The 24,456-nt window shown below is 44.5% G+C and overlaps 1 protein-coding gene across 1 annotated transcript in view; it reads left to right on the plus strand.

The window, feature by feature from the left end:
- The window catches only part of MRPS27 (mitochondrial ribosomal protein S27), an 874,008-nt gene that overhangs the window by 840,046 nt on the left and 9,506 nt on the right, over positions 1-24,456 (plus strand). Inside the window, exon 10 of the mRNA XM_069627511.1 lies at positions 14,843-15,007. Coding sequence (XP_069483612.1) covers positions 14,843-15,007 — 165 coding nt within the window. The remainder of the gene's footprint in view (positions 1-14,842; positions 15,008-24,456) is intronic.

Here is a 24,456-nt window from a genome sequence, read left to right on the forward strand (position 1 = left end):
CAAAGAAGGTGGTATCTTGAAACTGATTAGGTCGGAACTGGAAGCTAGTGAAGCCAAACTGAGGGAAATGGAACATATGTTCCCCCAGACCGGTGACCATGATATACTAGCAGGCATCAGGAAGGAACTAGACCATTTGCCATTTGCAGGTGAATGCACCCAGGGAGGGTCCGGTACCTGCGGCGGTCCGACTTAGGCAATATGTGGAAGGCCAGAAGACAGCCATATTTTTGGCGTGACTTACCCAAATCGATCACATAAAGGACTCTCAGGGGAAACATGTAGTTGAGACCTCCGATAGCGCTCTCTACTCGTCAAGGTCGGTGCGACCTGAAGCGCATGTTCGGTGGTACCTGGAGGTGGTTTACCTATACTGGATGTCCCCCGAACAGAGGGAATACCTGGCTCAGGAATTGACCATAGAGGAATTGACCATATCAGGAATTGACCATAGAGGAAATTAGAGGGGTTATTAAGGAGCGCAAGTCCTATGGGCATATCTTGGCTGCATATCTTCTTGAGATGTACTGGGAGTTGGTGCAGAATGACGTTCTCCCACCGACTTTGCAGAAAGCCACCATAAAACTGGGATGCCACCCGATGAGTGCCCCTCGTATCATCCCATATCATTCATCAATGTAGACAATAACATTGTTGCCAAAATCCTGGCCAATCGGCTCCTTCCCTTTTTGCACGGCTTGGTTATCGCAGACCAATCCGGATTTATTCCCGGAAGGAATAGCTCATATGGCCTGCAGATATTCTTTGGCCTTTTTGAGGCATTGGAATAGAGCGTCCCAGTTATTGCGGTTCTATTAGATGCCGAAAAGGTGTTTAACTTGATTGAGTGTCCGTTTCTGTTCCAGAACCTTCGGAAGATGGGCTTAGGCGCTAGGTTTCTGGAATATGTGGCCTTGCTTTATGCATCGCCCTCTGATAGGGTCGCTGTTAATGGGGGTCTGTCTCAAGCCCTGACAATGGAGAGATGGATGTGTCAGGGTTGTCTCCATTCCCTGCTCCTATTTGCGCTTGTCATTGAGCCTCTTGCAGCATTGCTACGGGAGTTTCATCTGCACAGAGGGATCCTGCTATATTCTCACAAAGTTCTATTGCTTTATGCAGATAATATACTCCTATTTCTCAAGGACCCGTGAGAAAATGTCAACCCTGTGATGCGGAAAGTGCTTCAATTTGGGGAGTTGTCAGGGTTAAAAAAACTACTATGATAAATCTGTAATTTTTTCTCTTACCCCTGGAGTAGAACCCTTTGAGTAATACTTTGAGTGCAAGGAGGCCAACACTAATCTAGGCATTGGAATGGCACGGGACCTTGTTGTATTGTTTTGGGAGATCTATGGCAGGGTATTTTATAACCTACAAGACCATGTTTGTCGATGGCGAGGGCTAACCCTTTCTGTGATGGTTCAGGTGGCGGTTATTAAAATGGTTGTCCTGCCAAGATTTCTATACTTATTTCAAAATCTCACGTTGGTCCTTACAAAATACTTCTTTAGGAATCTTCAAGAAATGCTGTCTGAATTCATATGGGCCAGGAAGAACCTGCGAGTTAAATGGGATGTACTTATGCAACTCTACATTGGCCTGGCCCTCCCTGATTTCGAGAGGTACAACTGGGCAGATACGAGGCAGGACCCCGCATACCTCGCGTTTAGTTTGAGTGAACCTTTGCGGCACCCAACCTGCTTCAGCCTGTGATTTTAGGAAACATGCGATGCAAAAAGGTGGGCACTGGTGTAGTCTCTAGCACATGTGCGGCCTGGTGCATAATGGTGGATGCCTTGGGGGTCGTAAAGTTATATTCCCCGGCACTCCCGGCTAAACATGTTCAGGGATTGGGAATCACGTGCAAATGGCTATATCTGGCCTTAATAGATAAATTGGGCATATGGGTGTTTGGGGATTATTATAAAGATGTGTTTTTGTGTTTAGAGCTCTGTAAGGAGAAAGGAGGGGTGAGCCCCCTCCCCCTAGATATATTTATGTACTTCCGGTTCAGAGCATTCTTCCCTACATTTCTGCATCAACCGGCCATGTTGTGTTTGCTGCACGAGATTATTATGGCTCAGTGTGAAGGGTAACTGGTTTCAATAATCTAGAACAAGCTAATGTCTAGGATTCCACGGGTGGGCGGTGGGTCACGGCAGAGGTGGGAGGTAGCGCTGAACGGGGAAATAGAAGATACAGCGCTGGCGTAAATAAGGGCCCAGACCCGCTGTGTCTCGCTTAATGCCAGGTATAAACAGATTCATTTTAATTATATGCACCAGACCTATTACATACAAGCTACATAGATATCATCCAGAACTTATCGGCGAATGCTTTCGCTGCAGGGTTGATGATGCTGATTTTGTTAATCTCGCAGGGGGGGGTCTGGGGAGACACGTTCAGTTCAGGCATACGCCTGGAGCAAGTGGGGATGGAGCCTTTGGTGGCCCTCCTGGGTTTGACCATGCGGCTACCTAAGCATGTGAGGAGACTGGTGGGCCTACTACGGGTCCTTGCAAGATGGAGAGTAGCCATGCCTTTGTGGAAGGGGCTCGCACCGACTAAATAAGGCATATTGCCATGACTTTGATGCGGCCTACATCGTACACTACCACTGCACGCTCATCCCCCAGATGTGTGAGGACTGTATGTTCAGTATTTAATGTACGACTCAGTGGCGCTCCCCTCGCCGCACCACTAATGCATGGATTTAATACCATCATGTTTTTGGACGAGAGAATATGCATATATATGCTGGGTTGTGGGCAGTATGCTGCCGCTCTGAATTGTTGTATTTGTGCTGGTTATTAATTGATGTAAAATCAATAAAAACAGTTTTTTTTAAAAACATATGTTTTACCTACCACACTTGGCAAGAGACAGACATGAAGCCTATCAGAACTCACCTTACAAACATCCATGGAGGTATGAATGGACATTTGCTTTCAGCCTGGCTTTCTTCTTTAAATGAAGTAACCACCACGTCACTATCCTGGCGGAAGCAGGAGTAATACTAAAGCTCCCCATTAAGGATGATAAGGAAATGCAGAAGGCATATTAAAGGAGAGAATCACCCTAGGCAAAGTGTCAAGCATCTTCCTCTGGCCACACAGAAAAAGAATCGGATGAAACTGGGGGCTAGGACGAAAAAACACTGACTTTGCTCATCATCTTAAAGAGGATACAGTTCTGGCTGACCATGAAGATGGAAGGTATTCAAAAGACAGGTGCCGAGTACAGAGGGGCAAAGGGCGCAACTGCCCCCTTCCTGAACAATAAGGACAGGAACTACACTTTACCCTTACAGAGATGTCTACACTGTTCAACTGTCGGCTGTACTTCCTAAAAGAGACTACACCCATTGTCAGTGCTGCAAGAGATTTAACACAATTGACTTGTATGCCATGTACAGGATTGCTAATGACTTTGATCGGTATCAGGGATCCACATGCAATGTTACATTCTTTAAAAGTGAGTGGCTGTCCTCAAAGCTGCAAGGTAGCACAGCAGGTTAGGCTAGTGCTGCTGAGATATTATATGTTGAGATCAACCCATAAATCCTTTGTGTTTTTTTCACATTTCCTTATATAAAATATGTTCTAAAATGCACAGTTTCCACCTGTTAAGGGGTCAAGCTCGGTTGCTCATATTCACAGAAGGGATATTCGGAGTCTGATTTTTGCCCCTTACCTGAAAATTAAAAGAAGGCACCTATGGTTGAAGATTTCCCACCTCAGTGCGGCTTTGAAAACGTGTCGGATGTCTGTTGTCTTGTGAATTAAAAAGTTGGCAATCTTCTCAATTTATTGGGTTTGGTGAATATCAGTATATCGCCTAGTCCTAGTGTTAGGTATTTTTCTCTTTGATTCTGTATGAAGGAGTGAGCAGCAACCTGTAGGGGACCTGAGCCGGGATACTTGCACCTTGCTGCACACATGTGCAAATGAAACCCAGGGGGATGAATTGTGAACCATCTCGTACAGGCCTATTGCAGACCTCAGTATTTACAGGGTGTACTGAGGGGATTTGGCCCCTTCCTGTGTTCGGTCAACCCTGATGACTAACTGTTGTACCGAAGAACCTGGTTAAATAAACAGAGACAGCCTTATTCCATTTGAACTGCTTGGCAGCCTTTTTATATGCATGAAGGTGCATAACAGGTTCTCCTTACAACATAGGTAACTCGACACCTCTGTGCCACTAGAATGGGGTGCTCTCAGTTAATGCATTAAATAAATAATTAAATGACATAATTTCATTACCTTAGGAACACTGCCTGACGCCACAAGATACTGCCTGACAGGAATTTCGGTAATCCTGAAACTAGACTACCTCAGGACAAACAAGTGTTCGTCCCAAATGCTTGTGGTCCCCCAACCTCTTATTGATCCACCCCAGAGAGGGGGATCCTCTCACTCCCCCAAGGCGAGAGAAAAAGCAAACCCGGATCACCGCGCCCTGCTGGCAGCTTGTCCTACTCCTCTCCTCCCTCCGTAACCCAGGGCCATGCAGTGCCTCTGGCAAAACACAGGTAACTCCCAAAGGGGTCAGTGACAACCCTCTCAAATACCCCTGGATCCTTCAGGAGGGGCACTTGAGGCTTGTCTGAGGTGAAATACCTGGACAACCGAAACTGTGAGGCCTACAGTGAATTGGGGCCGCTCTGTGTGCCCTCTGACCAGATTTGCTCACTCCCAGTCAAGCATGTATGTGAACCCAAAAAGGTTCTCAATTTCAGCCAACGGTGGATAATATGCCTTTGTTTTGTTTTATTTAGTTTTCTTCTCCTCTACACTTTCCCACTCCTACCTCGCTGCAGCTATAACCCAGGACAAAAGTGGCTACGTGCTGCCCCTCACAGAGCTGTGCGGAAACGTGACATATACCCTAGCCAACTTTCTCATTGCGCCCAAAGCCTGGCTCTCCTTCTCAACCCTGGAAAGGGGAGAACATGAAGCAGGTCTGGAGAACGATCAGCCTCAGGGGATGTCCCTCACTGCAACGGCCGACTGCCTCCCCGCTATTTCTCTTTCCGCTGGCCCGGACTCACGGATTCCCATGCCGGTTATATTCCCCACGGGGATCTTCCACTGCATAACCCGCAGGGGAGCTCTCGCCAGTGTTGTGGTGAAAACACCTCACAGGCACGCCCGCTCCCCCTGCTGGTGGAGCGTACCATTTCTACATAATCTAACCCATCGCGCTGGGAGCACAACCGTATCCTGCCAATACAAACATGCAAAACTTTATAAACATCTATAAATACAAATGTCAGTGTCCCAAAAGTGTGAAAGGGGGGACATCACATGAAAGGGCACTCACACCATGGAAATGCCTAATCTAGGGGACCTGGCCCATAGTATACCTCAGCACTGAGCTAGGCTGGAACTACCCATTACATGGAAACCCTCAAATTAGATAACGGGTTTACACTACGTATTCATGAATGTCAGAAGGAGGGAAGCAAGTGTTCTTACTGTTAATGATGTTGTTGTTACTGAGGAAACTGCGAGATATGTCATACGGGAAGATGTCGAAATAAAGGTTCAAATGGATCGTATCCTCACAAGATTCTTCCTGTCCTGGAGTATGTCATTAAAAACACCTAATGACTACCACAGTCGTAACTTTAAATGTAATGGTCCTTAACCCACCAAATAAACGTAAGCACATACTGAGCAATCACCTAGATCTACATGGAGAAAAGCAGAAAGCCAATGACTTGAAAGGGACCAGGGTAAACTCCGGGACAGGTGCTTTCTGTAACCATTCTTTGTGTCGTCTGGCATGAAAAAGGCAGAAGATACAATCCTGGTAGGTACAAATTGTGCTTCACAGAAGGAACAATGCTGTGGAAGACTTCTTTTATAGATTTTATCATGGCCTTTGATTCTGTTTCCCGTCTTTTGCTATGGAATAACAACTTGGGGCTTTCCTCAATAGCTAGTAGACATTTTGAGTTATATTCAGGAACCTCCTTGGAAATCGGGTTGAACGCAGAGGGCCTCTTGTCTAGATCAATGAATACCCACAAGGGCCAAAAGCAAGGCTGTTTTCTGGCCCCTCAACTTTTCAGTCTTTTTATTTCTGGCTGAATCCAGATTGTTTCCTCTGAGAATAGATTTCCTACATGTAAACAGACTACTGATCTGGTGTTATGTGACCAAACCCCAATTGGCCTCAAACAGCAATTGGCAGCACTGGTGCAGCATACAAAAACAAGCAGGCTGGAAATTAATTTAACAAAAACAAAGGTGATGATCCTAAAACCAGCCAGGGAAAAAAAGGTGGTACATTTTAAATGGGTCTTTTTGGATGACGTTTTAGGTAAATTTACGAATTTTGTATATTTGGGTTTTATTATTGTGGACGTTGAGAGCCCTAAGCTACATTACATAAAACTTAGGAAAAAACAATGTAACCTAATTTCACAAGCAAAAAGTTATCCATCGCCACTATGGTCAATTTACAGCTAACCCCCTTTTAAAATGTTATTGCACAAAAGCAGTTCCAGTAATCACTTATGGAGTGGATGCCCTACTGTTGTGTATGGAGGTGAACTGGGCCAGCCTGGACGATGTTTTCTGGAATAAAGTATTGTATCTACCTCTGATTACCCCTCAAGCACTGGTCCAATTTGAGTTAAGGTTATCGTCCCTCAGGTCATATGGAGAGTTCTAACCCTTTATAGGAACATTTTATGTGCAGAACCGGACTCTGTGATGGGGCAGGTCCGTTTGGTCTTGGAACAAAAGAAGGAAATTAGATGATATGTAAATGGGCAGAGTCTTGTGACAGCCTATTATCAGAAGCGGACCCAATGGTGCAAATGTTAAGACTTTCCGCAGTTAGTAAGCAAACGCCTGATCGAGGGAGAGTGGATTGGCACCCTAGAGACCTGTAAAGCCTATGCCCACCAGCACTATCTAACATTGGATGGGAAAGCAGTAAATACTGTTCCACATTATATGTCCCTGTTTCCAGATAGTTCTTGGAGAAAATGCTTCTTAAGAATTAGGCTGACCTTGCTAAATACAATGGGATCAAGATTGAGTATTGCTAGGAAGACAAGAACTTGCCGGCTGTGTAAGGGTCCTCATATAGAATCCTTGTATCACTGGTGCTTACAATGCATGAAATTGTATTTTGGTATATTTGTTGTGGATTTTCTAACTATGGACGAGGATACAATCTGGAAGGTCATTTTAGAAGGGTCTAATGTTAGTATCAAATAGAATTTAATGAGCTTTTTTTCTAGTGGTTTTTTATGATTCAAGGTGTAGACACATTGTAGAGGATGCTGATGGAGGTGGGCATACAATCTGGTATTTTTGATCAGGACTTTTAAGAGAACATATATCAATGAATTTACTTACGTATTAATTTGTGTAAATGTTATGTAATATGTATGATAGTGTTCTTAATCTTCGTTCTGTGTTTGTGAAAGGCTAGTTGAGCTAAACACAATAATAATTAAAAAAAATAAAAAAGGAAGAAAAATAGTTGATATGTTCTGGTAAAATGTGCTTTAGAGATGACTGTGATCATCTTATGCTCGGTTTGTGTTTATAAGATAGCTCTGGAAATCTTTCTCTTAGACTTTCTTTCCATGCCTGCCATCTTCAGAGGGCCACTTTTTTTTGATGGTGCCTTCACCCTTATTTTAATCATGGGGCTGGAAAGGTCTTCGATGAGTCGTGGGAGTCCCACGGTAGCTTCCCTATGTCTAAAGCATATCATAGAGTCACTGCGTTTGCAAGATATATGGAAGTAAATAAACTTGGATTCCTCACACCCACGCACATAAAGCTCACAAGCTCAATCGCTTGATGATTAGCAGAGAGCTTGGGTAGAAGTGATGAAGGCAAAGATGGATCTAATCACACTCTCCATCACAGGCAGGTATCCATGGAACTTTTCTTTTTGCAAATGAAATGCTCCCAGAGACATTGACGGCTCTCACAAACATTATTTCAGCACCCTGTAGTGAAGAATGACACTACATCAGAATCAAATACCTGGTATGCCTGTGAGGCATTGATCAGAGGGAGACCACTGACTCATTCTGAACATATGAAGAGCTGTAGAAATTTGGAAAAGAAAAAACTCTTCAGGGAACTGTGCTCTCTAGACTGGAATCAATTACAAACTGAATTGTGAAAAGCATTTGTCAAATGACTGTTCTGAGACAAAGCAATCGAATTCTAACTAAGAAGGCATGATTTGCAGCTTCAAAGAACATATTGTGAAATGCGCAACGAGATGGACGTATAGAATGTTATATGAGGCAGGTAACCTGAATGGTAATGAACACGTTTACATAGTCTTGCATGAACTCCCAAAATTACGGCAAGACCAGAGGGAGATGCTGAAAGTTCTCATTAGTACCCGAGAAATTCTGCATGCATTTGGCTGTGTGAAATCCAACAAAGTTTGGGGGCCTGATGACTTTACAGCCCTATTTTGTAAAATATTTGCTCACTACTCGTTACTTTAGTTGTGCAAGCTCTTGCACTCTTTTGCAAAATTAGGTAAAACTACTCCGTTGATGGCTGAGGTTAAACAGTACTTTGTGCTGAAGACAGGAAAAGGTGTGAAAGAATGCTGAGCGTATGGATAGAGCGCGCTCCTTAAGTGTTGATTCAAAACTGTTCTCCAAAGCAATTGGTGTCACTTTTCTGAAGTCCGATAAAGCATGGTTTATACAAGACGGGGAATCTTTTGACAGTGCTAGAAAGGGAATACAACTTATTGACAAAATGACAAGGTGGTCTCTTGGTTATAGGTTCCGTCAACGCGGAGAAGCGTTTCATCAGATTGACTGTAGCAATCACCCCTGCGTATAGGGGCATACATGACCGGTAACGACCTGTGGCTCAGGCCTTGTGAGGGCTGTGGGTCGTTACGAGCTATGTATGTCCCACCTGCCCGCCCACCCCCCGACAAGGGGTAATAACCTATTTGCACCCGGGGTTTTTACAGGTGATGGGCTCTGCGTGTATTGCGCGAGCCCAATATCCCGTAAAAAAAAAAACAAGATAGCCGCCACCATGGGAAAAGGGACATGGTCCCTTTACTGTTTCCATTGCAGCTGGGGGTGGGAAGAGCACCGGGACGGCAGCACAAATATCTGGTCAAGCAGGTAAGTGGCGAGGGAGGGAAGGTTGATGGAAGAGGGTGTGGGATGTCTTTTAGGGTGGGGACCAGCTTCCTGTTGCCTCCCCACAGGGCCTTTGTTGGCTGGAAAAAGCAGGTGGTACACAGTGTGTTCTCGTCTGCTTTTCTAGCCACCTGATTGGCTGAGTACCCTTTTCCTGCAGCGAATGGAGATAGTTGGTGTGCGCCTTAGTGAGGATGAATGTTTGACCCAAAATATGCTGATGGACCTTTCCCGACTACTGATTCCTATCCTCAAGTACAGGAATTAATGGTTTTCCGGCTGAGGCGTTTGAACAAACTACACAAACATGAGGCAGTGGTGTTCACCCTCCTCCTGTGTTTTGCCTTGTTTACGGAACCATTTGCTGTCAAAGTTAAGGGGAATTGTGAAATAAACGTAGAATACTTTGAGAACACAGAAACGTGCCCATTTTTGCATATGATATTCTCACCTACTCTCTGACCAAACTATCTCTCGCCAAGCATTTACGGAGGCAGAACGAGTTGTCAGACCTCAGAATCAATCTTATGACATCAGAGATACTCAATTTGACTACCCCATTACATATGAAGTAGGAACTAGAGAATCTGGTCCAGTTAAGTGGATGAAAAGAAGTGCTAAATACCTAGTTCTAAATGTCCCTACCAATATTGAGTTTATGTACAAAGCAATTTAGCCCATGTATTCAGCAAGATTGTGGCGATTTGGAGAAATAGCAGCAATTGGCAATCTGCTAGCTCGGCAGAATTGATGTTACAAAACATGAATGGCCTCCCCTGCTGCCTTTGTTTTCTACGCCCTTCCTCGAGCGGTTGCAAAAGAAGAGTTGGCCCAACTCCAGTCTGAAATAGTGTAGTTTATATGCAATATCAAATCTCGTAGAATATCTAAAAGAAATCTGTGCTTACGCAAAAAGATATGTAGTTTATCGTGTTCAGACATTCCTTCTTATTTTGAAAGCACAGTTAATGATTCTGGGAAAGTGGTGCAAGAGATGCTCTAGAAAGCAATTGTGGACCATGGACAGTGCAGTGCAATAGAGGCCACTATGGCCTTCTGAGAGCATACACCAGCCTCTCTCTCTGTTACCACAGTAACCACATTAGTATGAAAGGTATAGGGCACACATTTTCATTCAAAAGGAGACTCCATACAATTCCATCATCACTCTCACCAATTCATGGGGAATCCCAAATGTACCCCTCCTATAATAGAAGGTGCATTCCACAGATGCAAAAATGGAGATGTTTGTTTTGAGAAAAATACTCGTGTCTATATAAGATTGGAAAGCAGAGGATTTCCTTGAAAACTTGACTTGAAAAATCATGGATGAGCTTGCATTGTTAAGCAGTTGCATGGAATTGGAGTTCTTGGGAAAACCTCAAAAAACCCATGATGACATTGGGACCCGAGCGTTCTCTGGAAAGCCAAGTCATGGAAGATTCCTGGGAAAGGAACATATTTCCAAAATACCCCTTTGCCTTGAAATACGTGGCTAACCCAGGAAATATCAGAGTAATTGGATGTTGGGAAAAGCTTGGGAATCAAGGACCCTATTTCTCTCTTAAGAAGTTAATATTGAACATACAGCACACATTGTGATTAGAGCATTGTTTACCAAACAGCAGTTAATGGTATGATATAAGTCTAGAAATGGAAGCAAAAAACCCTTCTACTTGTCATGTTAGAGCAGAATAGGCTATTTCAGTTAACAATGCCACACTGTCACAGCACCACCTTATTTCCAGCTCTAGAATTTCACCTGCAGCTCAGCGCGACACTGCAAAACATAATGCACATTAACTTAAAATCTTGTATTTTTGCCCCATATGGAACTTTATCATTGTATTAAAACGTTTGCATAACACAAAGTCTCTGCATTTAACGAATTTACTTTTGGGAAAGGTTTGGAAAAGCCTTGATCATATTATTCTGTAATAGATTTCTGTCAAAAGGAAAAAGATGCCCACGTATTGTAGTAAATCAAGAACACAGCTTGACTTAGTTTGTCTGATGAAAGCTCAGGATTGGATTGAGTCAATGGCAATCTTCAGAAAGATCAAGACATTGCTTTTTAAATAAGGGTTGTTTTCTGTTATCTGATTTTATTCTCTATGTTGGTTTTTTGTTTGTTTGTCACGCCCTCATGCCTCTGATTCATATGGTGCTCTATACAAATGAACAAATGTTAAGTGAAGTGCTGTAGAGTAACTCGGTCATCTGACATCTTCCTTGTTTTCTGTCATTTATTTAATTCTATGTTTATCTTTTGTTTTATGTTGTTTGAAAATGAATTGTTGAAATCATTTCTTTTCTATTCTATTAAATGCCAGTTAAACCAAGAAAGTTAATAAACAGGTCTGTAGAAAGGAGTGGGCAGCATTTTAATTGTGCTCAAAGAATTGAGGCGACTATTTCTTTGTTCCCGGACAGCTTAAGATGCGGGTGAAGTGTATGAAAAATAAATGGTGCTTGTGATACACCAAGTACTTGTTAGGGAATTCATTGTGTGCTAAATAGCACACTGTGGGGCTAGTTACAAGAATGTTAATGAAAATGTATTTGTTTTAAACGACCAATACAAAATTCCACTTTTAGAGTGGACTTTTTATTTAACTCTAAAAGGATTAAATATAAATGCCAAGCTTTTCTTCAAGAACCAAATTCTAGATTCTCAGTCCAATCTTATTTTCAAACATTCTCCGAGTTGCAGTGCTTTTCAGTCAGAGTTGGGAAAATGTGCGATTTCTGGATCATCCAATGGAAATAAAAATTCATTGTTATCTGAGATGTATGACATTTAGACTAGAATGGAAAATAATAGGATTTCCTAGTAAGTCACAGCTTACATTAGAAAGTTTGGAAACATTTTACATGGGTAAAGTCCTTTATACACTGTAAAAGGGAATGGCCTCTTGAAATAGGACAGCTTACAGAAATACAAAATTAGGCTGCGATGCAGTCGTATCACAGGGAATCGGCCAGTAGGCAACTAACGCTGAAAATACTTTCAAAAGTCTGACTGTCCTAATGGACCCATATCTGCCGTATAGAGAGTTTTCGATGCCCTTGGCTGACAACAGATGCGGATATGTGTCAAAGTAGCAAGAGCACATGGGTGCCCAAATCCCCTCTGAGGCTTGGGAAAATAATGATGGGGGAAAGGCCAAGCCTCAATGTGGCACAGCATAAAGAGCTAGTATATACAAGTAATTATATATAGATGATACCTCGCGCTAATCAAGCGCAAGGTGATTGGTCCTAATCGATCAGAGAGGTGGTGGAGAGAATGCAGGAAAGTAGGTATGCTTCTACAAGTACGGTTGTCCTACACTCAGGTTGAAATATTTCCATAGGACGTCCTGGCGACAGTGTGTAGCATGCTGAACGTTCTCTTTCCATGGACCCTAATTACTTATATGTGCACTTGGAGATGATGTATACCTCCAATGACCCCTTTTATCTTCAACAAAGTAGATCTGCTGGCTATCTTCCAGAGGCTCCTTGCACGCCTGCAATATTTCCTGACTGTTTGAAAACAGTCCTTCTCTTAATTGTAGCTCAACAACCTTCACGTTTTATAATACTGTTCGTGTTATTTAGCAATACCAGCCTTGGCGAAGCTGTGAGTGGGCCTGGTAATCACAACTGTTGTGCCCTACCCCCATACCCGCTCCTGCGTTCCTCTTTCCACTTGCCCTCTACCCAACTTCCTTCTTGCAGCCTAGCGACACCATCCCTGAGGATGGTGCAATATACATCGCAGCATAATCCCGAGCAGCTGTGCACTCGCACATGCGCTCTAAAGCGATCCTCTGGCATTGACAATGCATGTTCTATGTCTCCCACCACTTTCCCCGATGAGGAATGTGCAGTCTGCAGTACATTGCTTAGCAAATGTTTATGGTATGTTCCGTGTGCACATTGAACTGGTTCCTACCACCATCTTCTGAGGTGACCGTTCTATAGCAGGGGACTCAGCTCAGGTTTGTCTTTTTGATCACAGACCTAGCTTTTAGAAGCAATGGAGCGCTTTACAGAGGTATACAACTATACAGATACATAATGGAGTGCATTACAGAGGTAACAGAACAGATGCATAACCTAACACGCTGCAGAGGTAACAACAGAACAAACATACAGCGGAGGTAGGTACAGCAGGGCCTAGAGGAGGGGGTACAGCTGTAACAGGTGGCATGGAGGAGAGTGGCGGGCGGCGTCTAGTTAATCAGGTGGCGCCAGGTAGAGCATTGATGAATGCTCCATGTGCATATAGAGTGGTCTCTGCCACGACCCGCAGGGGTGATACTGTTTTGCAGCCAAGAGTGTGCAGATCTTTTGATCTTTGTTGCAGTGATCCACCTAGAACACCCATGCTGACTAATGCACACTGCCATTTTACTTTTGTGTACTTTGGCATGTTTGCCTTCCAAAGGTACATCTGCGCTCCATAGTACATGGTTGCGCTCCAAATGTATATTCCTTTGCTGTATGCTCGTGTCTACTTCCACAATCTGAAGGAAGGAGTGGGCCAGCTTTAACGCCAACTGCTTGCTGATCTTTGGGCGTAGACGTGCCTTACTTTTCTGCACACCAGGGAACCTAGGAAGAATGTATTGCTATTACTTAAGAGCCCCTCCCCCCTTTGCTGTTGCTCCCACCTCATGCATCTTATCAACAATTACATATATAGTCCCGACATGTTATCACTGCCTTTTTCGTATCCTTTCGCCCACACGTGTGCATATAGATAAAGCATAACTCGTAGCCATGCATTTGCTGTAAATGTTTTCATTTGGACAATGATTATGTCACAGAATTAAAGGCCAATTTGTCATTTGCTCTCGAATCTGATGCTGATTAAAAATACGGTTTCTTCTAATGTTATGCTTTTCGTCTGAGATCAGTTGGATATTCCCGGCATAAACACGTATGCTGTGAGCTTATTTACATGTGGTGCATGTGTTTTAGCATCTAACCAGAGAGTGGCAGCCAATTGAACATAAAACCAGTGTATTTTGGCGTTCAATAATAGGATGCATTGGCAGATAGTTGATTCGAAAGAGAAATGGCATTAGAAAGTATAGGCTTAAAATAGGAGAACCGGTTAAGGGCAGTCAGGGTGATTGGGAGATGCTAGGGGGCCTGGGAAGTGGGGGCGGCCACAGCATTCGAGGATGTATCGAAGAGGCTGCTGCTATGGTGAGTGGAAGGGTACAAAAGAGCAGAGATCAAGCTGGACCAGGGAGTGAATGGATGTCAAAGGTACGGCATAAAGGTTGGCGCTATTCAAGGGAGGCGGTTGCAGGTGAGCCGTCAGTGGTCTGTGGACTATACAGACAGGGGCAGATATCGGCATCCTAAACAGATTCAGAAAAACGAGGAATGGTAAGAAACGTTAGCTAAGACCAGAGAGAAGGATTATTTGAAAAAGGTTTGCTGGCCAAAAAAAGTGATAATATCAATAGGACAAAAGTGACTATTGCACTGTTGACAGTTTTCCTTGCATTGTGGAATGCTTTTACTGCTTTGTCGGTTTCGTTGAGAAGAGTCCATGGTTGGTATGCATCAGCCCGTTAATGCCGTTCGTTTCTTATCATGTATGATGATGATGATGACGACTTTGGCCCTGTGCCTGCCGAGCAAATGGCCATGATTCCTCTTTGTGTTACTCAGATCGATGTCTTGGCAAGCGTACTGGAGTCTGCTGTCTCCCCGAGAGCTGATCCGGAGCCATCGGACAAGGCAGAGGGGGAATCTGGGAGTAGTGAAACAGCAGTGGAAGAAGTCGAAGAAGACCCTGAACGTGCCCGGCTGCCCGAATACTGCGACCGGTTCAAGGTGAGGTTCTTTGCTCATCCTTGTCCAGTATGGCATCCTTTGGCAGGATACACATTAAGAGATTTCTTTCTGCCTTGAGTGGCCTCACTTCATCATGGCAACTGTTTTCCCTTCATGAAACTGACATCATGCCATTATATAACGTCCAATTGGAAATTACCTTCAGGCAAGGCCGTCTGTTTTTTGCTCTCCCACTGGGATTCTCCTTTATGTTTTTCGACATGCTGCAGACAAATCAGAATCCTCTTAAAGAAAGTGATTTCCAACTAAAGGTCCGTGTTTTAATTGCCTGATGTTATGTCTTCGGTAGGTAATGATGTTATTAAAAGTGGCTCATGATTCTAAAGTGTATTTAGCGAACAGGAATATAGATACGAGCAGAGTACCAAATGGCATATCTAGCATTCAACTGAATAATTTTATTTAATAAATCATATTCCAAACTTGACAAGTACGTTTTTCTAAAAAACTAAGCTGCTATTTTAAATATGCGGGCCAATGTTTATTTTTTCATTTTCATCAACACATCAATAGCATAAAGCCTACAAACCAGAAAAAATAGAATAACAGAAAACAGATACATGAAAGGTTGCCACATATACAAAGTGAGTGCCACTCAAAGTGGCAGGCTTCACGGGTGCATTGTGGCAGGTTGCAATAAATGTATTGTAAATTGTTATTTTTATTTGCAACCTCTTGTTAGTTGCATGATAGATTAGTTGGAAAGGGAGTTTACCTCTTTTGCAGCTCACATGGGAAAGTAGCAATGGTTTCTGGCCACTCGTAAGGTCTCGTAGAATCGACTGGTAATAGTCTATCCTGAGTGAGAGATAACCAATCCCAAAGTGGTCTACACAAGACTGCTGCTATTCATGGAACAGCTTCTGGCATCAGGCCAGCAAACAACAATCCCCTAAAACTGCTGCCTGCCCACTGAAGTCCTCTTCTCGATGCAGCACTTGTAATTAATATTATCTCTTCTGGGTATGTCTAATGTTTTAAATGTCCAGCCTGCGGGCTGCTACCGCTGATATTTTTTAATCATGCTTACACGGCTCCGGATGGTATCACCTATAGCTGTTGTGCGATGAGAGCCACTTTCTGAACTCTAGCGGACGTGATGGTATCCAGGGTATATGCGCCAAGCCCAATAGTTCCTTTTCTATTACACGCTTGGAGCTGATGTACTCTAGCATACAAATTCTTGTCCACTTTTATAATTAGATTGGAGATTCCTTGAAACCCCTCTGATTTTAAGCCCTACAACAGGTTTCAAAGAACTAAGTGCATCACTGACAAATATGATTTCTGCGTATGGTGCCTTGGGGCCAGCATATGAGTAAAGACTGTGAGGCCTGCAGAAAGAACGACTTCAAAAGCAAGGAATCCCCAGGAATGCCACCTTCTTGTGCCTCCAAAGAGAGTGAAAGAGGTTAACACTCCAGCGTGGGGCTGCATGGGTGCTTTGGAACTGGAGCATGTGTGATCGGAGCACTTGCGGGGGGAAGTCCTTCTGCTGGTTCGAAGAGGAGGCATGAGAAGCAATCCCACTCCAGGAGTACTCCCCGGGCCTCGAAGCAGGGGTACTTGGAAAAGACCTAGCCAAAGACATGGAAGACTGATTAACCTGCTAGGGAACCTAGGTCAGGTCAGTGGTTGTAACTATTACAATGCTGCAAATGTGGTTGGTCACTTCTATGGCAACAGGGCTCTTGGAGTCCATTCGGGGCACGATGTCTGCACTCTTTGCAGAAATGCGGCAAAGCTAACAGAGCCACCTCCCACTGTGCCAGCTGTGCAGTACTGATTCAGCAAACCAGAGCAGCAGGAATCTGCAGCGCTGTTACAGTTGGCTGTTCCCAACCCCAAGGCTGATGACCCTCAACTTGTTGTCATGGACCTGTTAAGGAGAGGCTCTTCCCCCGAGCTTTGGAGTTAATGGCATTGAGAGTGGTACCATAAGAGGGCTTTATGGTGCCAAAGGTGTTGTGAAAGATGCTGGTGGTATCTTAGAGGTCTGTGGGCATACAGGTAGAAGATGAGTTTGGTGCTCCCACAAGGGGGGTCGAAGCCTTGCTGGGTAGAGAGGTCGGCTGAAAACTGTATTTAGGAAAAGCATTACTCCAGGGCTTTTGAGCGTTTTGAGACCCTTAGGGACCAACAGGATGCAACTGGGCTAATACCTCACGTGAAACTGTGTTAAATTAACAGATCCCTTATGGCCCAAATGCTGAGTTTCCCTCCAATATGATTAAAAGGAGGGCTATTAAGGCCTCAGACATTCAGGTGTCAAATATCGTGAATCGGGCCAGAAGAGACAAGATAACAGACGTGATGCAGGGGAATGTTTCCAAGACATGATCTTGGGTATATTGGAGGAAAAACCTGAATCTTATTCTGCCCTAATAGAACAATTTCGAGGACTTCGAGGCAGATGAGACAATCATTTGTTCATGTTTGATCACTGAGTAGCAGTTTCTTTGGTGGTACATGCGGCCAACTTAAGGGGTAGCTTAACCTTTTTCTCACTCTACCACCTAATAGGCAATCCAAGCAATATATTCACTCCCACTTACCAGTTGGGAGTCATGAGCTTATAAAGGAGCCAGTAGCTGACGGCTTTGAAGCATTAAAACATGCTATTCAGATGGGGTTGAGTACAGTGGATTCTGTAGCAGGAGGAATGCTGGCAGTTGCTAGTTTTGGGCGCCATGGATGTTTGTGGCTTTCATTGGATTGCTTTCTCCCCCAGATTCCTCATCAGAAAGATATGGATCTGCCTTTCAAAGGTGACATGGCTTTTACGGACAGGATGGATAGCACACAGGAGAAATAAGAGTGCAGGCCACTGCTCGATGCCGTTCTTCATGTCTAAATAGTACTGGAGCGTGCTGCTCACGCTGAAAGCAGTATTTCGGTACAGTCACCCCAGTGAGGAGTCAATTGTACACAAAGCCAGTAAGCGGCAGGGGCAAGAGTAAGGCGCCTACCACACCTATGTCGTCTTCGGGGATGGCAGCCCCAGGTAAGCTGCATTGATGTGTCCTCAATTAACACACTACACCCGTGGGAGCAGGTTGGGGAACGTTGTGAAGGATTGGGAAGTTATGACCGTGGACCAGTGGACCCAACAGACTGTAGTGAAAAGTGAGTCTCATCTCCTTCATTTTTCCTCCCCTGATTGCCCACGGCGGTAGCAGTGAGATATTTATCAAGCAGAGCTGCTCCTCGACGTAGAGCAAATGGCTAAAAATAAAAGCTAGCGAAAAAGTGCCAGATGGAGAAGGCCTTTGCATTTTCTTTGAGATATGTATTAATTCTAAAAAGGATAGCCAGGGAAATTGAGACCGACATCACCCCATAATTTCGCGGACGAAAATGCTGAATTTTAACTGCACATTTCTATGCAATTGTACAGGTTGCGGGGTCTCCCCGGCATATAATTGCATGTAAATGTGCGAAAAGAAAAATAATTTGGCTTCAGTCTTTTTTTTTCTTCTCGAGATAATCACATAGATTCATTTAGACCAAGAGTACCTAAAATAAATACACGAGAAAGGGCAAGTTCAAAATAGTCACATTGTCCTCCTTTTTAGGCAGGTTCTGCCAAGGTGACTGGATGGTTTTTCTTCAGATCTCTAGGAATTTATTTTTAATCTGTCTATCCTACCAGGCCAAAGGAGGTTTTTGTGTTTTGTGGCCACAGACCGGAATTGACAGTTCAGGCTGTTGCGGCCCCAAAGCTTTTGTTTACCAAGGTGCTGGCTGTCATGGCATCCAATCTGGTTCCCGTCCCTCGAAGATTGGCTGGTGAAATCATCCAGTCGGGGGCAGAGGGGGAGGGGTGTCTATACTTCAACATACCATGGGGTTGATACACGTTTTGGGTTCCCGGTATATTGCAGGAAATCAAATCTAACTCCTGCCATGCAACTCATTGGGGCTGTTTTGGGCACATAGCTTATGGGGGGCTCTCTACCACCTGAAAAGTTTCAGGCCATCAAGCTATCTTTACACCGCTTCAGAGCAGGGGTCATAGTCTTTCCTCATGCAAGGTTTTGCATTAGGAACCTTCATTTGGAATCCACCTTTTGGGTCTGTGGATGACAAACTGCTGGTGAGCGCTGGCATGGGGCTGGACCGTTGGGTGGTTGTTTCAGGAAGAAGAATGTCATGGTGGGCAAGCTGTTTGCTCTCCAAGTCTTCAGGGGTAGGTTGCTGGGAAAGCTTTTTAGGCATTACAGTCACAGCTGCTGGGCAAGAGAGTGATGGTTGTGGCAGACAGCACAACCACAATGCATCATGTGAACACAGGCAGGGTTGTGGGCTCCCTCAAGCTGTGCAGGGAAACAACTGAATGTGGCTGATTGCTAAGGGTATCTCGGTCCAGGCCTTCGTTAGGGTCAGGGAGAGCAATATGGCATACACTGTCAGCAGGAGGCTGTCGGTGTTGCACAAGTGGTCTCTATGCCAGTTAGTGAATCTCATCTTCAGCAAGTGGGACACAGCGCATGTGAATCTCTTTGCGACTCATGTCAACTGGAAATACCCTCGATTTTGCTCCAGGTAGGCCCCAGAAGGGTTGTGTTGGGCTATGGCCTGTTGATTCTATGGAAATTCACCAAGGCATGTGCATTCCCACTGATCTCCCTGCTGCAGATGGTCCTGAAGAGGTACTGGTTTTGCATGGAAATACTGATACTTCCCGTCCTGTTTCCTCCATCCTTGTGGGGCGTCCACCAACATGGGAACGGTACTGGTCATGATCTTGATGATCCCGATAGCCACCCACAGTGGGTGTGGTATGTTATATCTATGCAGCATCTGTCACAGGGTGTGCTTGTGAATCCCTATGTTTCTAGACCTTCTTACCCAGGAAGTGGGCAACATTTACCACCCAGACCTGCATAGTCTTCTGCACCACCAAGTGTGAATGCCTGAAGTTCCATGGACATGACCTGTCAGAGAATATGCTTGACTTGACTGGCTGCTTTTCTGCAGATGGCTTGACCAACAGCAGATTATGTGGCAGGGTGATCGACTTTGCGTTATCATGGGTGGTGGAAAGGCTGCATATGCTGCATACCTGGCCAGGCTGTCCCTCCTTATTGGGAAGCCATCAGGGTTCTTCCTTGTATGTAGCTATTGTGGTCTAATTTCTAAAGGGGTTGGTGAGCTGCTTTCTGCAGACTGTGTGTCCAGGTACAGTGGGACTAGAATTTGGCCTTGACACAACTCATGGCTCTGCCTTTTGAGCTAATGGCCATAAGGTTAGCCAGGCTAGTGAGTGATCTGCAGGCCCCACCAGTGCACATGCCTTGCACAGTTTTTACAAAAGATAAGGTGACATTTCAGGTGAATCAGTCTTTTCTGCATAAGGTTATCAATGAGTATCACCTACACTAATTACGCCGATGATACCCAGATCCTCATCCCGTTGACGGGAGATTACAAAAAGGATTTGGCCTTGGTGAACAAGGTGTACCTCATCATCCAGGCATGGATGGCCTCCCACAGTCTATGCCTGAATGATGACAAGACCGAACTCATTATCCTCGGCTCCACCTCCAACCTAAATAAACTGGATCACAACTACACTAGCTTCATCATAGATGGCAACCCTATCAAGGTAGCCAAGGAAGTTAAAACTCTAGGAATGTATCTAGACTCTTCCCTTTCCTTCTGCAAACAGGTTAGCTCCATGGCCTCTTCCACAGCCCACACATGTAAACTAATAAGAGCAGCCAAACCCTTCCTGTCCACCCACAGCTCCACCACCTTAGCCAGAGCCCTCATACTATCAAAACTGGACTATTGTAATGCCCTTTACGTAGGAGCCAACAAATATGTTACAAATAAAATCCAGACCCTGCAAAACAATGCTCTCAGAGCTGCACTTAGCATTCCGAAGAGAGAACACATTTCCAACATTAGGAGAGCCCATAATTGGCTTACCACCACTGACAAAATCCTGCTCAAAATAGCCTCCTTAACCCATAAATGCCTCAACAATGCAGCCCCCCACTACTTAGTCGACATAATAAAAAGATACACCCCCAACCGAACGACCAAAACCGCCAATGCCAACTTGCTCTGTCCCTAGGTTCAAACAAACCAAAATGGGTGGCAACAGTTTCCATGTGAAAGCAGCCCAACACTGGAACTCCCTGCCACCTTTTTTAAGGTCACCACAAACTTTTCCTCACTTTAGACGCAATTACATTCAGTGGATAAAAGACAATAACAGGAACTCCCCCGGCCTACCCACGCATACTTGTAAATATGTATATTTGTAAACTGTCTATCACTGTATTTGCCGCAACTGCTTTAACCTATGTACACACTGTAATTACTGTACAGCACTGTAGCCAAGCTGGGAATAACCCGGCTGCTCCTGCGCCCTTATACCTTTGGGTCTGGCGTGAAATATAAATGAATTAACATGAAACAATTAATTGCACATTAAGCACTCAATACAGCTTCTGTCTTTTTCTGCCACCCTATGTGCCCAAGACAGAGAAGAGGCTGCATAGGCTGAACCATAAGAGGGCCCTTAGCCACTACATAGCCAGATCAGATTATTACAGAATAAACAGACTGTGAGACTGCACGCAATGCTGTTTTGGAGGGTTTTGTGACACATTACATCAGGGGTTGTGCTGCTATGGCTCCTTGACTGAAGGACATGCCTATTCAGGATTTCTGCTTACTGCGGGGAAGCCACTTGGTCTTCTTTGCATGCATTTGCAAGCATTACTGCCTGATTGCGGATGCAAGGGCTGAGGCCTTGTTTGGCAGGCCTATGGTGCAACACATCTTTGGTTGAGGTTTCTGTTTCTTTGTCCTGGTACTTCAGTTGCCCGCTCCTTGCTTTCTTGCATTGCTGGGGGGAATATTTCAAAGATAGGTAATTTGCAGAGGAGATCGTATCCATTAGGTAACAGGTTTCAATAAAAGGATCATTATGGAAAAATAAAACAAGTTCTCTACCTTACGGATAATGTTGGATACTAAGCCCCCCTCTGCAGATTTCTTATATGACTGACAGCCCTCTTCCTCTCAGTTGACTCTGTTTGCTCCCAATCCTTGTGTGGTGGAAGTATCCAGGGAACAATTGGGCTTCGTGGGTGGTGCCACTTATACCCTGAAAGGCATGACATACGGTAGAGGTTGCAAGGACGCTCTTGCAGCACAGTGGACATGGTTTGCATCACCTGGCGCTGTCCGAGCACTCTTCAAAAATTGTCCTTGCCTGCAGGCTGAACATTTCTAAGACCAGGATACTGTAGGAACGACGTTGTATCCATCAAAATAAATTGTACCCAGAAGGTACCCGACTGGTTCTTTTAATGCATTTGGACCTGTGTGCACTTAAGTGATGGACATTGCCATGAGGTTGCATTGTGAACGCAAATGCAGGGGCAGGGCCTTATTTTCCCTGCAGGCTTTGTACCTCCATTCACTATTTGTAATGTGTGCCCCTGCAAAAGCTAACTGATAATTTTTCCTTTGGTACTTCTCATTGTACATTGAGCTTTTGCACTGTACAAGATTACTACACCCTGAACAGGGCAAAGGATTGGCCTGATCACAATACTGTCATCAGGCCAGTCAGTACATCTAGTCCTAGATATTGGTCTCTCTGTCAGAACATGCCGAGTGCAGACAACATAATGGGTACGCTTCCTTATAGGGACGGATGCCTCATACAGGAAGGTTACTCAGCACCGCCAAAGGGGTTACAGCAGAGTCAATCACATATTTCAAAGCCTGACTGATGTGACTGAAGCTTCCCAAACACAACAGGCTCTAATTAAGGCACTTTCTTGTTGTGAAGTCTCATTTACACCATATGTATGTCCAAGTCCCCTTACCCTTTCCTCCTTCCCACCTCACTAGGAGATGCAACACCATGTAGCTTTTTCTATTCCTCTCACTCTTCCATATTCTTTTCAACCCATTCCCAGCATACTTGGAAATCACATGGCACAAAGTTTACCAGTTCAATCCTGTGCAAATAGCAAATTGTACAGTAAACTGAGCTGTTTTAACTAATGTGATCTCGCTTCTCCCTACTAACACCTGTTAACCTTATTAGGTAACAGCATCTCAGAGCAGTGGTTGGAAAGGGTTGGTGAGTACATATGCAAATTAGTCACTGGCCAATTCTCCACAATGCATGTGGAATCCCCGTCCGTTTGCCAGCAGGACCTGATGACTGCGTGGACAGCAGCCGAAGGGCTGAATCCTCAGCAGATCACCTATATACTGAAAGCCACTCTTACAAGGAAGTGTCTTTAGGATTCAGTGGCGACTGATATTTCTTTTTATTTGAGGGGCATAAATGTTTCCCACAAACATGTGGGAGCAGCCGATCGTAGCGAGGAAGCCTGAACCAACCCAAAGCGGTTAAAAAATAATGGGTTAAAATGATGAATTTGCTTGAAGCAACCCAGAGCTGTTAAAAAATAATGGGTTAAAATGATGCATTTTAGAGCACGCTTACTGTAAAAAATAGGTTAAAAGCTACAGAGATTGCAATCTCTTTTTTTGAGTAACACTTCAAAAACCACTTCCTACTCATTTTCCAAATTATTTTCATGATGCTTCTGCTCACAATATTTGCCAATATAAAAACATTTTCATGCTGACTGTGCCCATAAATGTCCATACAGGCTGCATAAATATATGCCAGTATTTCCATATAAGATCATTCTCCTATTGTTTTTTTCTAGTAAGAAATGCCATGGTGAAAAGATATGGCCAGATTGCCTGCACCAATGTAAGCGAGTCTGGCCACGTAATAACACTCCTGTTTTCTTCACTGTTGAAGCAAATGGAAAAAGACTGTGGCACAGTACAAACATATATTCAAACTGGCTGCACACATGTAGGCCAGTCTACTCACTGTGACGATCCCAGGGTATTGTCACTTCTTCTATGGTGGAAGCCCTTTTCAATGAGGCTAGGGAAGTGAAGCTGCGACCTGATGGGGGTAGTACTCCGCTGGTGGATCTCACGGGAGGAGAAATCCTTCATGGGATGGGTGACAGTGGTCCTGGGTATTGATTCACCCCTTTGGTGTCCCCACCTTCCTTTACCCCCACTCAAGACCCTCTGATCATCCACACCACTATTTGTTATGGTTTAGTAGAGGGCATCCTTAATCTAGCTAGCAAGATAGAGACTCACCCAAGACTGATGCAAAATATCACTGTGAGGAGGAAGCTGAAGCAAGGAGGTGAAAGCCCACCACGGAACCAACTGTGATGAATCAGTAGTGATTCCTCCCGGAAACCTGTCTGGGACCCTTCTCATATGTCCCGGGAAAGGTAGACTCTTCCTGATCCCGACCCTGGGGGTGGTGTACTGCAGGAGGATCACATGGGGGTGGTGGGATGGACACGCCAGGAAAACTGGGAAATCACCTGTGTAACTTTCCCTTTAAA

The sequence above is a fragment of the Ambystoma mexicanum genome, chromosome 6p (genome assembly GCF_040938575.1).
Source record: "Ambystoma mexicanum isolate Mex_15411 chromosome 6p, UKY_AmexF1_1, whole genome shotgun sequence".
NCBI lineage: Eukaryota > Metazoa > Chordata > Amphibia > Caudata > Ambystomatidae > Ambystoma > Ambystoma mexicanum.